Source organism: Oncorhynchus mykiss, chromosome 8 (genome assembly GCF_057628025.1).
Source record: "Oncorhynchus mykiss isolate SJ-2025 chromosome 8, ASM5762802v1, whole genome shotgun sequence".
Classification (NCBI taxonomy): Eukaryota; Metazoa; Chordata; class Actinopteri; order Salmoniformes; family Salmonidae; genus Oncorhynchus; species Oncorhynchus mykiss.
Genome location: NC_143029.1, coordinates 19,834,688 through 19,858,970, shown reverse-complemented (window position 1 = coordinate 19,858,970; position 24,283 = coordinate 19,834,688). Strand labels below are relative to the sequence as shown.

The window sequence follows — 24,283 nt, the reverse complement described above, 5'->3', positions numbered from 1 at the left end:
GGGTGAATTTTGTCCCATTTCCCCTGACAGAGCTGGTGTTACTGAGTCAGGTTTGTAGGCCTCCTTGCGCGCACACGCTGTTTTCAGTTCTGCCCACAAATTTTCTATGGGATTGAGGTCAGGGCTTTGTGATGGCCACTCCAATACCTTGCCTTTGTTGTCCTTAAGTCATTTTGCCACAACTTTGGAATGCTTGGGGTCATTGTCCATTTGGAAGACCCATTTGCGACCAAGCTTTAACTTCCTGACTGATGTCTTGAGATGTTGCTTCAATATATCCACATAATTTTCCGACCTCATGATGCCATCTATTTTGTTAAGTGCACCAGTCCCTCCTGCAGCAAAACACCCCCACAACATGATGCTGCCACCCCTGTGCTTCACGGTTGGGATGGTGTTCTTCGGCTTGCAAGCCTCCTACCTTTTTCCTCCAAATATAACAGTGGTTATTGTTGCTGAACAGTTCTATTTTTGTTTCATTTTTCCAAAAAGTACAATCTTTGTCCCCATGTGCAGTTGAAAACCGTAGTATGGCTTTTTTATGGTGGTTTTGGAGCAGTGGTTTCTTCTTTGCTGAGCGGCCTTTCAGGTTATGTGGATATAGATTATTTTGTACTGGTTTCCTCCAGCATCTTCACAAGGTCCTTTGCTGTTGTTCTGGGATTGATTTGCACATCTCACACCAAAGTACGTTAATCTCTAGGAGACAGAACGCGTCTCCTTCCTGAGCTGTATGACGGCTGCGTGGTCCCATGGTGTTTATACTTGTGTACTTTTGTTTGTACAGATGAACGTGGTACCTTCAGGTGTTTGGAAATTGCTCCCAAGGATGAACCAGACTTGTGGAGGTAAAAAAAAATAATCTGAGGTCTTGGCCGATTTTCTTTTGATTTTCCCATGATGTCAAGCAAAGAGGCACTGAGTTTGAAGGTAGGCTTTGAAATACATCCACAGGTACACCTACAATTGACTCAAATTATGTCAATTAGCCTACAAGAAACTTCTCAAGCCATGACATCATTTTTGGAATTTTCCAAGCTATTTAAAGGCACAGTCAATTTAGTGTATGTCAATTTCTGACCCACTGGAATTGTGATACAGTGAATTATAAGTGAAATAATCTGTCTAAACAATTGTTGGAAAAATTACTTGTCATGCACAAAATAGATTTGCCAAAACTATAGTTTGTTAACAAGAAATGTGTGGAGTTGTTGAAAATGAGTTTTAATGACTCCAACCTAAGTGTATGTAAACTTCCGACTTCAACTGTAAGTATTCACACCTCTGAGTCAATACTTTGTAGAAGCACCTTTGGCGGTTATTACAGCTTTGAGTCATCTCGTCTGTATCAGTTTTTCACATCTAGATTTGGGGATTTTCTCCCATTCTTCCTTGCAGATTCTCTCAAGCTCTGTTAATTTAGATGGAGGGCGCCGGTGAATAGCTATCTTCAAGTCAGCTATATTTCAATGGGATTCAAGTCTAGGCTTTGGCTGGGCCACTCAAGGACTTTCACATTCTTGTTCTGAAGCCATTCCAGCATTGTTTTGGCTATATGCTTGGGGTCATTGTCCTGTCGGAATGTAAATTCTAATCAAGAATTTGCCTGTATTTGGCTCCATTCATTGTTCCCTCTATCCTTACCAGTCTCCCAGTCCCTGCCGCTGAAAAGCATCCCAATAGCATGATGCTGCCACCACCAGGCTTCACATTAGGGATGAGATGTGCCCTGTTTTCTCCAGACAAAGCTCTTTGCATTCAGGCCAAATAGTAAAAATGGGTCTCATCAGACCACAGAATCTTTTGCCTTATTATCTCAGAGTCTTTCATGTGCCTTTTTTGTAAACTCCAGGCGTTCTGTCATGTGCCTTTTTCTCAGCTGTGGCTCTTTTCTCCACTTTCCCATAAAGTTCAGATTGGTGAAGTGCTATAGAGACTGTTGTCCTTCTGGCAGGTTTCCTCCATCTCAGCCAATGAACACTAGCACTGTCAGAGTGGTCATTGGGTTCTTGGTCACTTCCCTGACCAAAGTCCTTCTTGCCCGATTGCTCAGTTTGGTCGGATGGCCAGCTATAGGCAGAGTGGGTGGCTCCATATTCTTTCCATTTCCCAATGATGGAGACCACTGTGCTTTCAACTTTCAACACTTGAGAAATAGTTTTCTACCCTTCCCCAGATATATGCCTCATTACTCATCTCGGAGATCTCTTGACAGTTCCTTTGACTTCAGGGTATTGTTTCTGCTCCGACATGCACTGTCAACTGTGGGACCTTATATAGACAGGTGTGTTTCTTTCTAAATCATGTCCAAACAATTGACTTGGTCACCGGTGGACTCCAATCAAGTTGTAGTGACAAGAATGATTAAAGGAAATTGGATGACCCTGAGCTCGATTTGTAGTATTATAGCAAAGGGGTGGGAATACTTATGTAAATTAGATATTTCTGTATTTAATTTTCAATAGATTTGCAAACATTTATAAAAACCTGTTTTCACTTTGTCATTATGGGGTGTCTGTAGATGGTTGAGATTTTATTTATTCAATCCATTGTGAATTCTAGTAGAAAGTAGCGCTTCCCTCCCTCCTCTAAGGTACAATTGTGAATTCAAACTGTAACAACAAAATGTGGAGTAAGTCAAAGTCATACTTTCTGAAGGTACTGTACTTCACTGCAGCGATGGAGCGCTCCTCTTCAAAGAGGAGCCAGCCATCAGATCGCTCTACCCACTGTCTCTATGTGTGTGCCCTGGAAATGGTTAACGGGAGGCTTGGCTTGGCTCTCAGCAGTATGAAAGGCAGGCTTCACTATCAAGTTTGTGCTGTTACAGGGGGTTCTTTGTGGCATTGTCAAGTCATGTCCCCAACCTGAATAAAAGCCACAACAGCAGCAGATCAACAACAGAAATGCTGTGCCAGAGGAAAGAGCACTCGTGAGCTGCAGTCAGGGGGGTCTGCATTATGTCACCTCAGCCGCTCTATTAGCCTGCAATGCGAGCGTTTGCTGTGCATCGATTCAGGCACGTATTTTTCTGCTGCGCTTGGATTGAATTTATCTCCTCCCACTGTCCTCTCTCTCTGTTTCCTCAATCCCTCTATCCTGACCTAACCTTTATCTAAACAGGTGAACCCTAGGGTGTGCTTATGTTGATGGAATGCACCATTAAGCCTTGCCTGCTCATGTTTAGAATGGGTGTGCTATTTCAGAATGGAGGTTTGTGGTGAAGGGGCTTTGGTGGTCCGGGGTGTGAGTGTCTAGGCCCCCTGCCGAGCTCTGGACATTTTAAAGGCTTTTCACCTCCTGCAGACGAGGCTGTAAAACTGCTGCCTGACCAGAAACGTCTGTCCGGGCCCTGGATGGGACAATACAAACCTTTTCTCTCACATCACTGTTTAATCGCTGCATTTATTTTGGGCCTCCATTTTGTAAAATGGCAGTGATGCCAAGCGAGTTTTGACCTGTTCATGCTGTGCCGAGTTTTGACTCAGTAGCAGTAGCAATTACCTTTGTCATTTGTTTGGAGAGCTTAAAACCGAGTATTTGTTCCAACAAAATATTGAAACATCAAAACAAATGTAGTATTTTGATGTTCAAAAGTGGAAGCTGTCTGTCCTAAAGTATAACACTGTTTTAATTTAAAGTGCTGTTACCAGAGGTATGCGGTTCCACCACCACCAATCACTGACAGTTCAACCACCTATAAAATGTCCATTAAGCCTAACCTCGGGCTGAAAAATATACTGTTTGACTTCACATCCCTAGACATTTTGACCTGTCCCGCAAAGTTTCCTAAACCCTCTAAGATCTGTTAAGTCCCCCTACTTTTAGTTCCAAAATAAACCAACACCTTATTATGAATTCTTGTCTCAGATGATGTAGGCAATTTAAATGTTTGCTGTTCTGCATGCTTTCATTCCAAGTTCCACATTTTTCATGTTTAAATGCTACCTCAAATTTCAATATAAGGGTTGTATAGTCACTCTTGGCTAGAAGCCTCGAGGTTGCTTGAGGATATCTGAAATCCCAACACTAATTGGACTTGAATCCGTTAACTTTGTTTTAAATTAATATTGTTGCTTCTCATTCAGGTTAAGTGGCTCTTCAAACATGTAAAAGCACGGAAACCAAAATACCAAAAATCAACAGCAGCCATTTAAGTCCTCTCTAAATTAGTCAATATGATTGAAAAATACCACACTGTATTCAAACATGGTGCTTGCAGTGGCACAGTAATTATCTACTTGACAATAGCTTGAGGAATCAACATGGTTGGTCAGAGGTTAAAACGCTCTTCACTCCACATGGAATGGCCTCAAAACAGCCACCCTAATTTCACCGTCTTGCCTATTTTATTGTGTCATTTTAACATAATACCCATCACAGGAAACCATGACATTTTCACTGTGGTTGTTATGTAGCTAGGTGTTCATGCAAATATCCCAACCCAGTATTATGGGCTAACAGTCTGCAAGGCAGGGCAGGGATTACAGTTGTGCGCCTCACAACAGTGGAGGGCTGTTTAACTCAGCACATTTGGACCACACTAGATTGTTTGCACTTTCCCCCATCCATCTGATCTATTTCAAACAGTGTCTGTTACAGTGGCCTGGTAAAGAAAACACTCCTCTTCTGAAAGCTTTGCGATGCTGTGTGAAGATAGATCATAGCCAATCCCAGTCCAAATCACGGTCTATCATTTTGCTCCCTTTTTCCAGAAAGCTTTTTCTTTAATGTAAACACCTCTGAAATGAAGGTAAATGTCTTATACACAATGTGAGAGACCCTACTTGCCCCTTTTAGCATTTCCAAGTGAGCGTTTTGGATTTGTTTGCACAGAGGCGTCAGACAGCCGCTGCAAAGAGCAAGACGAGGCTGGAGACGTGCTGGGGTTATGCCATCAGACAAATGGTTATGGAAAGGTTCTTGTCTCCATATCATAGATCTTTATTAACATTCAAATCTTGACATTTGGCGCTTCTCCAAAATTCTGTCTTTATTGTCTCCCTACGAAAAAGAAACGGTGCAGCCCTATCTGTTAGATAAGCTTGTTGGAAGTCACTACAGAGCATTTGAACCAGGAGCAGAGAGGGATTCACACAATGTGTGTCCAAGAACACGAGAACAGTGCAGCCCACACTTTCTCTATTATTATATGCTGCTGCCGTTTCACTTTCCTTTGTTCTTATTAACAGGCTGCATAATAGGGGTAGAGGTGTTAGAGAGCGACAGGTTAACCGAAGGGAAAAATACCTTTTACAGCAACGTACATAATGCAACATTGCAGGACCTGAAGGGATAAAAAAAAAGGACTGGGGAGACGGTGGCTTTGTTTTAAAAGATGTGAGGTGACTGATTTGGCTATTATTGTCTCTTCGTCAAGCAGTCTTTAGTTGTTGCCATCATGTCCAAAATATGTAGAAATGGTACCCAATAAGGTGTGCTGCTGTTGAAGTTCCTTCTTTTTTTTTTTTAAGTGTGGGCTTTCACCAGTAGAATCTTGTATTGTATCACAAGGTTATACTTTAGGAGAGAGGATAACCGCAACCCCACACTTACTGTATATTGTGTCATCTTATCTGGCTTAGTTTTAAAATGTCTCCCACAAGAAACACATAATGTTTAACTGGAAGACTAACACGCAGACAGGCTATTAGAAATGGATCCAATGTCTAAGTCCAACAGATTTTGTGTAAAGCCATCATAAACCCAGATCCTTCCAGAGGGCCTGTTGGTCTCCAGTTACAGCTGCTTATTGTACTGCTACAGTGTTCTTCTCTGTGTCAGTTGGCTTAGGGGTCCTGAGGAAGTGAGCTGTTCCCCCCAATGCCCACTGTGAATATATTCACATTTCTAACCCCTGAGAGAATCAGTTTTCTTTTAACTCACAATAATTGAGTCAGCGAGCTTCTCTCTCCCTCTCCCTCCCTCTCTACTATTTTCAATTTCCAAGTCGTGTGATTTGCGACTTTCTCTGCCATCACACCTCTCAGGGGAGTGACCTAGCACTTCTTTTGGAACCTATCAGTGGCTCCAGCCATCCTCAGTAGGAGAGTTTCGGAAGAGGTTGGTTTCATGGCTGTTTGTATTGCCTCCCTGCAGAGTGGCCACTGTGGGGTTTCTGAGTTAACTACAGCTGTGAGCCCTCAGCGGTCTTGGCTCTGTCAGGTAGAACTGGGTCGTCAGTAAGTTGCCACAAAGTCAGAAACTCTGTCTATTTCTCTTCTTAAAATCAGATTTTAAACCTTACCTTATGCCTAACCTTAAATTTAGACCAAATGTTTGTTTTCATACATTTCATACATACGATATAGCCAATTTTGTAGTAACTAGTGACAACCGTAGGTAGAACTGAGTTCGACTCAATGGTGGCCCAAAAGGCCCAGGCCATATCCCACTCGTCATTAACCGGGAGAAGCCATACGCCATTAGAAGCAGATTTGTATTAAATTCATTACATTTTGAACAGGGTGCAAAGCTATGCGTGCGTGATTCAAACAGGCGCCATGTTTACAGTGAATTAAATATCCTGATTCAGCTGAAACGGAGGGTGAAGCATCGTGGCTAATGCATCATCACAGGGCCACAGAGGAGGAAAAGGCCAAAAGGAAACTGGGACACAAATAGTTTGACCAACTCATGTTTCATTCATGGGTTTGAATTGGGCTTTGCAGGGCAGTGGCGTAGAATTCCTCCCTCATCTTGGGGCCCACGTAATTGAATTCCTGCCAATGTCATACTCTTGTTTAACAAAAGTGAGTTGAGGTGTGCTCTGCTCCCCCTGCCTTTATCTGGGCCATCCTTTTGATGGCAGCTCTTCGCTCGCAGTGCACTGAGGTGCAATGGTCAGATAGAGAATATAAAGTAAATGGGCCTGTAATGTTTGCAGAGGCAGAAACATTTAACTTTGTATCACGTTTTAAGCCATTTCACCTTTTATCATGTAAAGCAAGGTCATACATCAGGATTTGATCAAAATACTGTCCTGTTGGTGTTTTCAATGTCAGACAGTGGGCTTTGGAGTGTGTTTTTAAATGAAGCTGTTTGATTTGTGTCCAGTTTACAACTTTTTTTCTAGGTTGACTAAACCGTTTCACTGTTTTTATGGCACAGTAGTCATTTATGTTTTGTTGAAAACAGCAGTGAAGTTGGAGGTCAAAATTGTTTTGGAATGTTGCAATTGTCCAGTTGACAGCATATTGACCCCACTTTGTGATACAATCACATTAGTATATTTTTCAGTGTCCATATTTAATATGCTCGATGTGAGTAAAAGGGCTTTGATGTAGTTGGAGCTGACAAAATATTCTACCATGACTAACCCTGTTAAATCTCATTGTGACAATTATTCAGTAGGACATTTCAGAGCTGATTTGTTTTCCCCTATCTAGATAAAAATTCATGTTTTCAATTTGCACTGAACAAAAATATAAACGCAATGTAAAGTGTTGGTCCCATGTTTCATGAGATGAAATACAAGATCCCAGAAATGTTCCATATGCATTCCCTCTAAAATGTTGTGCACAAATTTGTTTGCATCCTGGTTAGTGAGCAATTCTCCTTTGCCAAAATAATCCATTCACCTGACAGGTGTGACATATCAAGAATCTGATTAAACAGCATTATCATTAGACAGGTGCACCTTGTGCTGGGATAACATGCCACCGATGTCTCAAGGTTTGAGGGACTGTGCAATTGGCATGCTGACTCTGCAGGAATGTCCACCAAAGCTGTTTCCAGAGAACGTAATGTTCATTTCTCTACCATAACATGCCTCCAACTTCGTTTTAGAGAATTTGGCAGTATCTCCCACCAGTCTCACAACCGCAGACCACGTGTAACCGCGTCAGCCCAGGACCTCCACATCCGGCTTCATCTGCGGGATCATCTGAGCCCAACCACCCAGACAGCTGATGAAACTGTGGGTTTGCACAACCAAAGAATTTCTGCACAAACTGTGAGAAACCGTCTAAGTGAAGCTCATCTGGGTGCTCGTCATCCTCACCAGGGTCTTGACCTGACTGTAGTTCGGCGTCGTAACCACGTGTAACCAGTGGGCAAGTGCTCACCTTCGATGGTCACAAAAATGCTGGAGAAGTGAGCTCTTCACTCTTCCCAGTTTAAACTGTACCAGGGTGGATGGTAGACCATGTATATGGTGTCGTGTGGGCAAGCAATTTGCTGATGTCAACGTTGTGAACAGAGTGCCCCATGGTGGCGGAGGGGTTATGGTATGGGCAGGAATAAGCTAAGGACAACGAACACAATTGCATTTTATTGATGGCAATTTGAATGCACAGAGATACTGTGACGAGATCCTGAGGCCCATTGTCGTGCCATCCATCTGCTACCATCACCTCATGTTTCAGCATGATAATGCACGGCCCCATGTCGAGAGGATCTCTACACAATTACTGGAAGCACCAGACATGTCACCCATTGTGCATGTTTGGGATGCTCTGGATCGACGTGTATGACAGTGTTCCAATTCCAGCCAATATCCAGGAATTTCGCACAGCCATTGAAGAGTGGGACAATATTCCACAGGCCACAATCAACAGCCTGATCAACTGTATGTGAAGGAGATGTGTTGCGCTGCATGAGGCAAATGTAGGTCAAACCAGATACTGACTAGTTTTCTGATCCACGCCCATACCTTTTTTTTTAAACATATCTGTGACCAACAGATTCATATCGTTTATATTTTTGTTCAGTGTAGTTCAACAGATTATTATTTTTTTCCTTTTCGTGTTCCACACTATTAGTTGGCTTTATTAAAAATAGATTTTGTAACGTTTCTAGTAGGCTATATGAATGTCTAGGTTTTGCCTAAACGTATTGGTTTCTGCACTTTGAGCATGACTTGAATTCTATTAATTGTAGTTTTTCTATCTTCAAACAGTTATTGTGTTCTATAGCCATGGTTGAATAATCCCTGACCACAACAACACGACGATTATTAGCGTGTGTTATCCGGCTGTGTCTCTCTCTGGTCTAGACAGTTATGAAAGTATTTAATAGCATACATGGGCATACCTTGGAGCTCTACAAAGGTTGCATATGTGTTATTTAAAGTGCACTTGCTTGTGGAGAAGATGCTTATGCCACTTATTTACTTTTCAGAGCTATAATGCAGATCAATTGTCGTGTCTGAGTGGGAGAGCATTGGGTCTCGTCCCTATGATAAAGAGAAATCATTTGCCCAGGTTGTCTACAGTGCAAATGCAAGACATTAACTATTCTCAACGTATTCGGGCCAAGGTTGCTGTTGCCTTTTTTAGACTCTTTTAACGTTCTCAGTGCGTTGAATGTTTGGCTGAACCCTGCATTAACTTAGTCCCTTTAATGGTCATAAATATTTATTCCCAAGAATGAGGCTTGTATTACATTGCCCAATAACTGCCAGCAGTTTGTCCCTATATCCCTCACACAAACGGTGTCAAGGGGCTACAGTATATTTTATGTATGCGTTGTGATAGAGCTGTTAACCCCCTTTTTATCAACATTGTTCGCTCTTGAGGTTTATCAGCCACAATAATGATTTTATTATGTAAACGAAGCGCATACTATTATTTCATTACAGACTTCCAAATTTGAGTCCTCAGATTAGTATGCAAATCATCTCGTTGCTGTCCTTGCAGAAGACAGAGGGGATTTACAACTCATTTAAAAGCAGCTAGTTGTTCTGCAGCTATTAATATAATTATAACACCACTGACCTGTGATTTGATGCAATTATACCACCACTGTCCTGTGATTTGAGGCAATTATAACACCACTGTCCTGTGATTTGAGGCAATTATAACACCACTGACCTGTGATGTATGTTTGCATAACACGGAACGCAAGCCGGCTGTGCGCATGCGCCATCATGCATAAATGTATTTTGTCCGCCCACACCAAACTCGATCACGACACGCAGGTTAAAATATCAAAATCAACTCTGAACCAATTACATTAATTTGTTGACAGGTCGAGAAGCATACATTTATAGCAATTTAGCTAATTTTTCCTATTTAGCTAGCTTGCTGTTGCTAGCTAATTTGTCCTGGGATATAAACATTGAGTTGTTATTTTACCTGAAATGCACAAGGTCCTCTACTCCGACAATTAATCCACACATAAAACGGTCAACCGAATCATTTCTAGTCATCTCTCCTCCTTCTAGGCGTTTTCTTTTCTTGACTTTATATCGCGATTGGCCACTTTCATAAATTAGGTGCATTACCGCCACTGACCTCGTTCGTCTTTCAGTCACCCACGTGGGTATAACCAATGAGGAGATGGCACATGGGTACCTGCTTCTATAAACCAATGAGGAGATGGGAGAGGCAGGACTTGCAGCGCGATCTGCGTCACAAATATAACTAACTTGTAATTTAGCCCTTGGCAAATTGGCGTGCGCGAGCAGTATGGGTGCAATAATTGAATAATATAGATTTCTAAATTTATTTTGCAAAGCTTGCGCACGTGACGCGAGCGGTGTAGTCAGCTTGTAAGGAATGCAGAGCGAGCGGCAGGTGACTGTCATTGAGGCTTAAATGTACCCTCAATGATGACTAGCGTCTACCTGGGCTTTGTTAATCAATGGTCCAAACTCTGTTTTGTCAACACATGGAGGGTTTATATTGATATCCTAAAGTTTTTAGTTTCGTGTCAGTAAATTAAATAGAAGACCAGAACACGACTCCAGACATAGATTATAAATGCTTGCAAGTCTACCAGAATAGCCTGGCCAGAGATGCACAGTGCTCAGGTGCCAGAGACTGTCAGATGGCTGTGTGTGTGTGTGTGTGTGTGTGTGTGTGTGTGTGTGTGTGTGTGTGTGTGTGTGTGTGTGTGTGTGTGTGTGTGTGTGTGTGTGTGTGGTGTGCTTGCAGATTGTGTGGTGGGGTGGCACACTGGTTTTACTGGCAGAACACTGAGAGAGAGGAGAAGGTGTTTGCTAAGACGTGGGCTGGAGGGTGGCTCTGCTGCCTGTGTGTGTGGGCAGACACTTTCACACACATTAGTCCCTCAGTGCCATACATCGAACAGACCCTCTCCTCTTCATGGATTATTCAAACTCACTATAACGTATAGTACTCTCATAAAGTAGATTCATGCCAATTGCACGCTCCTTCAACTTGAGACATCAGTGGCATTGTGTTGTGTGACAAAATTGCACATTTTAGAGTGGCCTTTTATTATCCACAGCACAAGGTTCACCTATGTAATGATCATGATTCTTGATATACCACACCTGTCAGGTGGATGGATTATCTTTACAAATAATTAAATGCTCACTAACAGGGATGAAAACAATTGGTGCACAACATTTTAGAGCAATAAGCTATTTGTGCATGTGGAACATTTCTGGGATCTTTTATTTCAGCTCATGAAACATGGGACCAACACTGTACATGTTGTGTTTATATTTTTGTTCAGTAAATATTCCCAAATATGATTTAATCTGTTACGCTGTGTGCACTGAACTGACATGCATGATTGTTGCTGACAGGCCGATGTACAGATGAAAGGAATTAAATAGCCTATAATGAGCCGCGGCGCTCAATTCAGACAGCTGTGTGTAACCTACTGTAGCTGCTGTTAAGTAATTCAAAGCCTTTACTCCATCACTCAGGATGTAATTTTCCAGTGCTATTATTTTTAGCATATAATGTTATTAAAACAAAATCAGACAACCCCATAGTAGAATATTTGACCTATTTACCTAGTCGACTTGTTGTTGTGTGTTCTATCTGAGAGAAATATTCATTTCGAGGCACATTCAAGTTATGATAGGGAGGGAAACATGTATTCTGACAAGCAGTCAATGCAGAACAATTCTTAATGCAATCGCGGGAAAACACGTTTGAAAGCAGTTTTGGAAAATGTATTTTAAAAGTAGTTTGGGCCTTTGTTAAAAAAGGGTTGGGTCCCTGTTTTCCATTGCGACCATTTTATTTATTTACTCCTTCAATTGCACGAGTATCATCGTTTTACAAATTCAGTTACAACCGGAGTTTCAAGTATGGTTTAGGAGCAGCTGCGCAACAATGGTGATGGATTGTTTGAGAACGTACGCCTCTATTTGAACAGCTCTTTTTGGTGAAAGTCGGGAACCGAATCGTATATCTGAAAGAGCCATTCATTTGATTTGCATACTGTTACAAATGATTTTTGAGCTCCAGACATCAATCATCGGCAGATAAATTATAATGTTATTAATTCTGTAATGTGATTTTCCTCTTTGTCAATGGTAAATTCCTGTGTCCAGGGAGGCCCTGTCTGGAAGTGACTCTAGCTTTGATTTGTTCTCATTGCTAAGATGTAGCCTAGTCGTGGGTTTATTCCACACCACTTTAATTAACCCTTGGAAAGATAAGAGTCAATGCTAACTTCAATTCTGAGTGTCCGCTTGATGTTTCCTCTGTATAGTTGACTGGCGTTTCAAATGAGAACCTCATTTGAGGTTCTGATATCTTAGTAAACACAGTGCATCCTCCTGTGGGAATTAGAACATCATTTTATTTTAGCTATAACCTTCTGTTAGCCAGTGTTAATTAGCATCTGTTTTTGTCCTGGAATTAAAATGCAAATGGTGATGTTTCTGTGTGCCATCACTGAGGTTTGAAAGGTCAGCGGTTGTACCCAGATAGGGTGACCTTTTTCCATTTGTGAAGAACTCTCTCCTGGTAATGAGCAGAGAGGTACGGGTCATTGATATGCACCTTTCCGGTCATTGGGATTTTAACCTACACTTACCCATGTTCAACTTTTACCATAAAATACAGACCTGGCAGTTCAGTTTCATAGCTTGCTAGAACACTCTGAGGAAGAATAACGCCGAACACAATCCTCTCTCTCTTCTCCGGCAACAAGCTATGATTCATCTAGAGAACTTGGAATGAGTATCTCTTCCCATAAGCCACCAGTGACCTCAGGTGGAATTGGCTACATGTATCAGGCACCCATGTCAAAGTCATTAGAGGCCTGTCTCTCCTCTCCACTCTGCTCGGCTCAGGGCCTCTGACATGTCGACTTCCAGACAGGGCCTGCAGGAGGGCCTTTGTTGTTGCATACCACCTCACAGATGACTGGCTTCAAGTTATGCCTGAAACTCAAAAAGGAGAGAGCTGTGTGACAGAGCTGTCTGGCGGCCTGGCCTCCTCATGCTTACTCACTTGTCAGATCTTAGCACATGCTGAATTGCCCAACAGAGGAGACTCAATCTGGGTAGGAAGGGGGATAGGCCTATACTGCCTGGTACTCAGAGGCAGTGTTGTAAAGTACTTAAGTTAAAATACTTTTAAAAAGTACTACTTAAGTCATTTTTTCGGGTATCTATAGTTTACTATTTACATTTTTGACAACTTTTACTTCACTACATTCCTAAAGAAAATAATGTACTTTTTACTCCATACATTTTCCCTGAAGTACTCGTTACGTTTTGAATGCTTAGTAAGACAGGAAAAAGGTCAAATTCATGCACTTATAAAGAGAACATCCCTGGTCATCCCTAATGCCTCTGATCTGGCGGACTTAATACAATGAACAATGTTATTCATCGGCAATATGGGGTTAACCAAGTAAATTAACTAAAATAAATTGTCCTTCCAGGTGGCTGTACATTTGACGATGGCCCAGCCCAGTGTGACTACCAGCAGGATCCCTATGACGACTTTGACTGGACCCATGTCAGCGCACAGGAAGTGCCATACTTGTCATCTGAACTGCCTCAAGGTGAGACTAACTCTGCCACCATGTCCACAAACCTAATGAATATTGTTTGTTCATTAGGCAAACATGACCAAGGTCACCACACCAGGTTCCCAACACCTGCTATGTAGAAAAACCATCAGAGTTTTTTTTTTAGACTCATATTTGCAGCTAAATGTGCAGGGTGTTATATTTAGTGCTTCCAACAAGGGAAGTATAGAATGTTTGGCTAATGTGTAAACTGACCAGAGTAAGTGTAGCTAATGAGGGAAACGCAGAGAGCAGCTCCTTTTGGAGAGAAGGAAGGAATGTGAAACAATGAATAGATGGAAGGAAATTAATCTCAGAGCCTTCTGGTCTTCTCTGTCTTTGTTACTTCTCACAATGCATTCTTAATTCCAACCTTTCACAATTGTAATGAAAATTTCATTTCATTTTAATTTCCCGGGTAGAGAGGAAAAGCTTTGTGCTCAGCAGCAAAATGTCTATTTAGGTTTGAACACTGTCATACACGGAATAATGAAGGCTCTTAAATAAGATCAGGGAAGGCGGCGTTGTGAGTACGTGGAGAGCATGGGCCCTGCGACCTTACCTATTCACCTCTCCACAGCGTAATCACTTGCATTCAGACAGGAATGATGTGCATAGGAAATTAAAGCATTTCACTTTCAGCAAAAATTACCAATTAATAAGATCGAAGGTAATTAATCATGCAAGGGAACAGAGAAGGTAATCAGCAGATTGTCTGAACAAGGTTGTGTCCCATTACAATGTTCCACAATAAGGCTGTCATATGCCTTTGTCTGGCCCAAAAATGATGGCTGGGCACATTTTACAACACGACTTGACCGGAAACCAGAAATATCTGGTTAAACTTCTCTCGCAGTTAAGACATTTGAGGAATTTATTATGGGACAGAACTACATTGCACTTGTCACTGTAGTGTTAAAAGATGGCATGAGGAAAAAGCAATAGCATATAACATGTCTAACAGTGATAGTTCTGGCTCTGAGGATCTTTGTCGTACCATTGTTGGAGGATGACACAGTAGTTTTCCTTTGTTCCTCTGTGGTGCTTAACTATGTCAGTTACGTTTAATCACCTAGTTTCTCAGGTAGAGACGGTGCAGCGAACATTATAGCAGATGTTCATTTAATCTAAAGAGGGGGCATGAGTTGGCTTCCATTCCAATGGGAATTAGTTCCATTACCGGGCCTGTCGGATTTGTGTGAAAATTCGCCATAGCAGTGATAATGAGAGAAAATCGTTGTTTCATTCATCATGACTTCAAGCGTGAACTAAAGCAGGTGGAATGATTATCTCGCTAGCAAAAAAAATCCTCACCTTTTTGTAAACCCCCCTTGTAAATGTGCTGGATAATCAATTACTTCAGAGAAACCTATGTAGTGACTAACTAGAATATTACCACATTGTGGTTGCCTGAGAATAATGTGAGGGGTTCTCTAGCTGAGATCCTCTATATTAATAGGTGAAAGGATATGAGGTTGACTGAAGGACTCCCCCCCCCCCCCCATAACAATGCAAACAGAGCTCCAGCATGATTTCATCAGCCTCCTATGTTTTCCAGCTAGCAACCAGCTCTCGCAAATGAAATAAGCTTTATCATAAAGTAGCTTAACATACTTTCTCAGCCAGGAAGGATGAAAAGCAAACCCAACAGGGAGTTCCCATGAGGAGATAACAAGTGCTATTTACCACGCAGAAACCTTCCGTCCTTATCTCTCTGAATACCACAAATGCTTGAGACTCCCTCGGTCAATATTCATTTGGAGCTGTGCTTATAGCTTGGCCCTGGTGCGGTTAGGCTCGGCTCAGGCTTGGCTCAGTCCTGTGCCAGTGTCAGCCCCTGTAGGTCTATTTAGCCTCCCATTGGAGATGCGGAGTGGGTGTAGAACACTGACTGCACCATTATGTCAAACCCCATGCCTCTCTCTCGGAGTACTGGTGCTCCTGGGTAGACCTACATCTCCCCTGTCGATACAGGCTCATCCCTAATGTGAGGCAGGGCAGTTTATTACAAGGTGAAGCCTGCTTTTTTTGCACTGTTAGAGTAGAATCCCTTTTGAAAATAAAAGAAGCATGGTTTGAATTGGCTGAATATTTTTTATCTCTGTTTCCTTTGTAACTCACATGACTGTACTGCCAGCGGTTGAGGCCATGTTGGGTGACAGCCATCTTGTGGACTGGCATTCATCCTCTGGATACTTGACATTGAAGTTGAAAGCTCTGCTCTATATATCTATATACATATTTATTTAATATTCCGCCTTTGGATGAGTACTTGTTAATTAAGTAATAGGAAATAAAATGATACCATGTTATATTCAATTTGAGGTTGTATTGTTTGTCTAAATCTAGCAATGATATTCTTCCCATTAGTCTTTCTTGGATTGTTTTTTCTAAGCTTTCCAGGACACAACTCATCTCTGCATGAACACTGATATAACAGCAAAATTGGATAGAAGGATGGAAAATAAGTAGGATTTTTACATTTGGAAGTTGGAACAGAAACAGTCTGCCAACACAAGATTCCACTTAGCTGGGGAAATAGTTTTTTTTGACTGGGTAGAATACTGTAGTACACGTTGTTTTGTGTGTAGTTTTGTTGGTAGAGTACTATTGTCTGTTTTATCCCTAATTTCTTCATTGTAGTTTTAAACTCTGTGGTTGTGCCTGTTGAAGACATGTGGCAGAACTTTGGCGACTTCTAAGTATTTTTTTAAACCGCCCGAGATCCTTAGTTTTGAAAGTGACTATTTACTGGAAGCTGTGGTGCCATTTCTAGGGCTGTGATGATATCAGTATTGCGGTATTATTTTCCATGGCAAAAATTTCACCACAAAGCAGACCCTCTTTGGTCCTTGAAAAACCTGCTATATGTAAATTATTGTGTGCTATAGCTTGGAAACTAAAGAAATGTGACTCTTGATGAAAACATTTAGAGAGAGAGAGACACTCCAGCTGCTTTGACACCTTGTGATGAACTGTATACATTGACACAAAGAGGAGAGGAGATTGTGTTCGGTTAGCTCGAACAAAGCGGCTCTGATGTGAAAGGCTATCGGGTTTTCAATACAAACACCACCAGGCATAAACATCTGCTTTTGATCTGCTGCGCAATATTAAACAGTCTGTATGGTGTTGGATATGAGTGGTATGCTCATTTACTTGAGTCAAACATAATGCATGAAAGCACAATTTTATAAACTGTTGGCTCACACTTCTTAAACAACTTTCAGAAGTAAATTGAATTGACATAAATTCCTTCTTCGTTGAGGTTGGATTATGATCAAGAACTTAACCCCCCCCGGAGTGAATGAGCTGTTCTACTTTTTGAGAATCCCATATTTCAGCTGAATTTATCTGGTCCAGAGTTGATGTAGACTGAAGCCTTCCCCTGTTCCCCAGGCCAAAGTCTTTATCAGATCCAATGTTCTGGAGCTCTGCAGAGGAATACCACCACAGCACCAGTCTGTGGCACTCCCTCCCCTGACACCATGGAGAAACCAGTGCTTTGTGGCAGAGCAGCGCTGTACTCAACGGATCTTAATTGCAGGTTGTTGCTTTTTAGAGAATGGAGGTTTGTAATCTGTCGTAAAGCAACAGTTGAGGGGAGAGCTGGTTTCTGGTGTTTTCAGCCGTGGTTTAAAAGTGGACCCAGCTGCATCCTGAAACACTGCTTATACACCTGAGAAGGGTTCTGGCCCTGATGTCATTGATTTGTTTAACAGATTTTCACCTTTGAGACACATTACTTGATCTTGGTTTGTCATGGATGTCATGCCTCAAGTAAAAAATGCCATTCTAAGGGGCAGAAGTGGTTCTTCCGACATCAAATGTGGAATCAATCATAAATCAGACAAAATATATTTACTAGACTGTAATTCAGAGGTGACAAACTATCATGTTCAAGTTTTTCACAAACAGAAGAAAGGTGGTGAATTTGTTTGTTTTCAATCTACATGAATCAACGCTGATTTCAAACGCTGTTTAGAAAATTATTTCCATTAGTCCCACTTTCATTATTGCTGTACATTTATTTCCCCCTCAGAACAAAGTCCAATGATTTTTAATAGGAAAAAAGTATTGATTCTGTTCAACTTTGGACTTCCTTTGTTTGAGCTTTAGTGGGAAAGTGAAATAAATAAATAAAATCATAGTTTTGCGAAATAGAATTGCCTTTTGACTGTAGCTCTGTTGCTGTTTCTTTAGTTTTTCCTCTGACAGCTTGCTGATCGCTCTCTCATAAAGAAGTATCACATGAGAGAGAAACAGACAACTTTTTTTTAGGCCTCATGTTTATTTTGTACCTTGATGAGAAACACACTGCCTGGCCTTGAACAGTCCGTAAGAGAGGGTGTAGGGAGGGGGAAGGGGGGTGTTGAGAATGGAGGGCCAACCGCCTAGCTTTGGGGAGGCAGGCTTTCTTGTATGTTTTCCTAAAATAAACGTTGAACCGTCAAACTCCCATTGTTCCCAATGACAAAACTTGCCTTTGAGCACAAAACATTTCAAAGGTCTTCAATTGAAATGTTTGGAAATGTATACCTTTTAAACAATTAGCTATTCGGGAATACTTTTCTTTGTCTACACCCATTCCGCATCGTTCACACCTTCTTAAGCTTTAGCCCCACCAATCTCTTTAAGGGTTGATCCGAGCATTGTGTCGTAACAACAGCAGTCAAGCACCTAACTTTGGCTAGCTACTTCCAGACACAAATGAGAGAACAGCACACTGACCATTTTACTCGCCCTAGCAGAGCTGGTTAGGCTGTTTTTACGTTATCCAGATCGTTGGTGACTGCAACTGTGCAGCTGGCAACAATTTACGCTTTTTTGCCAACGTTTACTGACACCGGCCATATTCACCGGGTGTTGAGCGTTCGTAAATTTGTCAGTTATTCTGTGCTCTGGCACACTCAGACAAGAATACTCTGAAATCAGAGTAGATAACCAGAGCGAATTTACCAGCTACGTCTACAACAGTTGTCGCAGTGACATTCTATTGAAATGGTTACTTGCATAGTGGAGTCTTTTGTTAAGACATGCAGCTAGTTAAGTAAACAGTGAACCATAATCCCAACTCATGACTCATGACAACTTTAACTTAAAATGAAAATGACTGTCAACATTAGAAAAATGTATTATCTGAAAATGTAGCTAGCTAGACTATCTTATCTTACCCACTGTATATAGCCTCGTTATTAAGTCATTTTCTTGTTTGATAGTAGAGGTTTCTTTGCAGTAATTCGGCCACGAAGGCCTGATTCACGCAGTCTCCTCTGAACAGTTGATGTTGAGATGTGTCTTTTACTTGAACTCTGTGAAGCATTTATTTGGAATTCTGCAATCTGAGGTGCAGTTAACTCTAATGAACTTATCCTCTGCAGCAGAGGTAACTCTGGGTCTTCCTTTCCTGTGGCGGTCCTCATGAGAGCCAGATTCATATCATATTGCTTGATGGTTCTTGCAACTGCACTTGAAGAAACTTTCAAAGTTCTTGAAATGTTCTGCATTGACTGACCTTAATGTCTTAAAGTGATGATGTTGTTTCTCTTTGCTTATTTGAGCTGTTCTTTCCATAATATGGACTTGGTCTTTTACCAGATAGGGCTATCTTCTGTATACCAACCCTACCCTGTCACAACGCAACTGATTGGCTCAAACCTATTAAGAATGAAATAATTTCCACAAATTAACTTTTAACAAGGCACCTGTTAACTGAAATGCATTCCATGTGTCTGCCTCATGAAGCTGGTTGAGAGAATGCCAAGAGTGTGCAAAGCTGTCATCAAGGCAAAGGGTGGCTTCCTTGAAAAATCTCAAACTTTTTTGGTTACTACATGATTCCGTATGTGTTATTTCATAGTTTTGATGTCTTCACTATTATTTTATAGTTAAAATAAAGAAAACCCCTTGCATGAGTAGTTGTGTCCAAACTTTTGACTGGTATTGTATACTACTGCATCACTCCAAAGATATTCCTGTTTTCTCTGTATTTGTCCTACCTAGATGAAAGCAGATCAATCATTCAGACCACTGTCTTGAAAATATCGTCCACTTCACAGCAAATCATCTTCATTTAAAAAAACCCAGCACAGATAAAACACTGCCAGATGGGTTCCTAAAAGATTTCTTACAAATGTATATTTGCTTAGAGCTATACACACAATGTTGGGTCAGAGTTTTGTTGCAATATGAGTCATAAGAACTGAGCTTGAATTGGATTCATTGATTTGGCAGGCCTGAAAATGTTGAACAGATGTACTGTTTTTGTGACAAATGGTTTTGAAATGAGGCCTTGGTGTCTTGCTTAAGGGAATATCAGCAAAAAATATATACGCAACATGCAACAATTTCAAAGATTTTGCTAAGTTACCGTTCATATAAGGAAATCGGTCAATTTAAATGAATTCATTAGGCCTTAATCTATGGATTTCACATGACTGGGCAGAGACGTAGACGTGGGTGGACCTTAGATGGCATAGATCCACCCACTTGGGAGCCAGGCCCACCCAGTGGGGAGCCAGGCCCAGCCAATCAGAATGAGTTTTTCCCCACAAAAGGACTTTATTTACAAACAGAAATACTCATCATTGACAAAGGATCAAATGCTCACTAACAGGGATTTAAACAAATTTGTGCACAGAATTGGAGATAAATAAATGTTTTTTGTCCATATGGAACATTTCTGGGATATTTTATTTCAGCTCATGAAACATGGGACCAGGACTTTACAGGTTGTGTTTATATTTTTGTTCAGTGTAGTTTGTTCCTTCAAAGGTAAATGACCTGCACTGAACTCTACATGGACATTTTCAAAAAATAATCTTATTTGTTCTCATTTAGTGGATAAAACTGTATTCAATCAATTAAATGTCCTTTGAAACATTTATTTTTGTTTGGTCTTTACTCAAAGTTTGCCACTAAGAAACATCCCACTGGACATAGATGTCAATTCAATGTCTATTCCACGTTGGTTCTACGTAATTTAATTGAAATGACGTGGAAACAACGTTGATTCAACCAGTGTGTGCCCAGTGGGATTGGACCACTTAAAGTGGAGTGGGTAACCCTTGGTTCGCTGAGAGTCTGACTCTAGGCCCTTCTTCTCTCCATGTCCTATAATGCCCCATCTTCTCCTTCTCCTATCCCCCCTCAGGTTCCTACATGATGGTGGACTCCTCCCAGCACGATGCCGGAGAGAAGGCACGCATTCAGCTGCCAGTAATGAAGGAAAACGACACCCACTGTATTGACTTCAACTACTTATTGTATACCCAAGATGGCTCCAGCCCGGGGACCCTGAACATCCTGGTAAAGGTTAACAAAGGTCCCCTGGCTAATCCCATCTGGAATGTGACCAGCTACACCGGGAAGGACTGGCTCCGGGCTGAGCTGGCCGTCAGTACCTTCTGGCCTAACGAGTATCAGGTACATAGACTCACTACACCATTGCAATAACTATTACGTTTCAAAGTTTTTTCGCCACGTGCACAGGATACAACAGGTGTAAAACAGTTCAGTGAAATTAATCCTTCCTTACAGACAGATTTATAACTGATAAGCAAAGCTCTCAAGTATTTTATTTATTTATTTAACCAGTTAAGAACAAGTTCTTATTTACATTGACGGCCTACCCAGGCCAAACCCTAATCCGGACAACGCTGTGCCAATTGTGCGCCGCCCTATGGGACTCTCAATCACGACTGGAATCTAACCAGGCTGTATCACAAAGTGGCCAGCTCTGTATGAGAATGGATGGTTAAGGAGGAGGTATGGAGAGGTGAAGAAGACCTACAGCACTGTTTTGCACTTGTGTTTCCCTGTCAGGGATGTGGTCCTAAAATAATTAATGACTGGTACTAATAAGTCCAATACCACACACACTCACACACACACACACACACACACACACAGAGGCACACACACGTGCATGTATGCAACCACACACACTAATGAGGGCTTGTCTTGTAGCAATGTGGCTGAGTTGAGCTTAGGCTAGGTCACTGATTTATCTGTGTTGACCCGGACTCAGGATTCAGGAGTGGATGCTGGGGCACACAGGCAATGTGTGTGGCTGTGTACGCCGGAGGGGCCCAGCAGGATAGCTGCATATCACTCTGTGCCATCTAAAGCCGGTCTGACAACCCTATCATCCCAGCCCTAAGTATGGGTTCTCAGTGAGGTATTCAGGGGTGACAATCCTAACTGCCCAGAGCTATACCTCTCAAAGGCTGTGAAACAGGAGCAAGGGTGCCAGCCAGGTTCTTTATCCTCAGAGTCCTGCTAATAGCTCCTGCTGCTGCAGCTTAGAACATAATGCAGAGGCAGGTTTTTATTTCCTTTGCAGTTCCCCTCCAATGTAGCCATGCGAGACGGGTACATTGACCATAAATGACTGAAAACTGATTTGAAATATTCAGAATGCATGTTGATTGATAAGAGCAGAGACTTTGAAAGCTAAAGACGTTGGGCTAGATTTAGTGAGAACCTTTGCAATTATCAAATGGCCATGTAGCTGGTGTACTCTCGCCTCCTGTTCCCCTCTCCTTTCGCTCTTCAGATACTTTATTTATCCGCCTTTTGGAATGGGATTTGATTCGGTAAGCTCGCCTCCCTTTCTCTGCCAATTTCGGTTGCATTTTGCCGTCACCTCTTCTCTCTGTGTGGTTAATGAAACCCGTGGCCTGCCATGTCACTAATTGGAAGGAATGAATGATTCAGTACTCTGGTCAACACGTCATCTAGGAGTGATGGGGAATTTTAAGTGGCAGGTGCGTATTCTTATTATTCTAATCAGATTTGAGTTTTTTTTAGTGTCCTTTGCTCGTGGTGTCAGAGCTAGAGTTGTAATGACCTGTCATGCTGACAATGGCTAGTGTAAATGGACACGCCCGTGTTTCCACATGCGTCTGTGAGGACGCTTTGTTGTAATACCAGAATAGTAGTGAGAGATGAGAGGTGAAATAGGACTATTCAATTCCATAAGCATGTTATGAAATGTTTAATTTGATAAAGCATCTGAAAAGATAAGGTAGGTGTACTTACATTGGAGTGAGCTATTAAGGAAGTGATTGAAGGAGAGAGAAAAAAAAGGCTTGGCCACAGGTGTGCGTGCTTGTGTCTTTGTTTCATTATATTTGGTTGCCTCTGCTGGTCACAAGTAGTCATTACATCTTTTATATCTTCTAAGTTAAGCACATTCTGAAATAAGGTCACTGCACACATGCAGATTCTCAATTTATTCAATCAATAATTATTTTTGATTTTTTTTAAAGGGTCCATCCATATATCCATCATCAACTCATCAATTGAGTATTTTTCAGTGTTGATTCATAACTCTAGCTATTTCACAAAGGCAGCCCACTAAAACTGTATAAACCACATTCGGGTAAAACATTTTTTTTTATCGTAGGCCCGAGATTTAGTGGGTGACCCATCAACCCATTTTTCCTCCCCTGCTGAAGGACATTTTGTGTCTCCTACTGAGCTGCTGTCTTCCAAAATGTATCCCCTCATAGACACCTGGCAGCCACACACCCCCGTCCCGCACCCCCTGCACAGAGCGGAGCAAGCTTAGACATTTTAGCCTGTAAATTAGACTACACACAGGGGATTAGTGATCATTTAGGAGAGCAGTGCATTATAATTAATAGCCTCTAATATTAGAAGTGATAAACTAATGAAACTCTAGGGCCAGTGACACCATGTCTCTTTCTGGTTCTCTCTGTCTCTCATTCTCTGTCTCTCTCTCTCATTCTCTCTGTCTCTCTCTCATTCTCTCTGTCTCTCTCTTTCTTTCTGTCTCATTCTCTCTGTCTCTCTGTCTCTCTCTCTCTCTCTCTCTCTCTCTCTCTCTGTCTCTCTTTCTCATTCTCTGTCTCTCTCTGTCTCTCGCTCTCATTCTCTGTCTCTGTCTCTCTCATTCTCTGTCTCTCTCATTCTCTGTCTCTGTCTCACTTTCTCTCATTCTCTCTCTTTCTCTCTGTCTCATTCTCTTTCTCCCATTCTCTCTGTCTGTCTCTCATTCTCTCTCTCTCTCTCTCTCTCACTCTTTCTCTCTCTCTGTCTCTTATTCTCTCTCTCGCTCCTTTTCTTTCCCTCTCTGAGGCTGCTGTTTATTTTATGTTTGTCCGCATTTCTCTGAATCCACATCACGTTGAACATTGGTGTCTTTGTCACCTTTGATTGGAGTGATGACACCAGACACACATTTGACAGCTGGTCATTTTGTGCATAAATATTGTCTGTTACTATAGAGAATCATTTGATTTTACCTTAATAATAGGTCTTTATTTCTGGCATTTGCATTTAAATAAATGACTAAATAGGGTTAATTAAACATGTCATAAGGAATGGTTACGTAATAATAAGTTAGAAGTGAGATTACATCCTGTCTGGGGAGTGTTAAGGTATTGTCAGGAATTATGCCAGAATATAACGTTTTCAGCTGAGCACATATTAGTGAAATGGTCATACATGCGTGATGTGTCAATATACTATTTGTGTGTCTCTTCAGACAATGTTGACTAATTTCCATGGATACTGACCTAAATGGTCT

The 24,283-nt window shown here is 41.5% G+C and overlaps 1 protein-coding gene across 50 annotated transcripts in view; it reads left to right on the top strand.

The window, feature by feature from the left end:
• The window catches only part of LOC110529548 (receptor-type tyrosine-protein phosphatase kappa), a 159,486-nt gene that overhangs the window by 31,172 nt on the left and 104,031 nt on the right, over positions 1-24,283 (top strand). For all 50 annotated transcript variants that reach the window (XM_090242767.1, XM_090242762.1, XM_090242755.1 and 47 more), the window contains 2 exons: positions 13,600-13,722; positions 20,882-21,153. In XM_090242767.1, the coding sequence (XP_090098893.1) occupies positions 13,600-13,722; positions 20,882-21,153 (395 nt within the window). The remainder of the gene's footprint in view (positions 1-13,599; positions 13,723-20,881; positions 21,154-24,283) is intronic.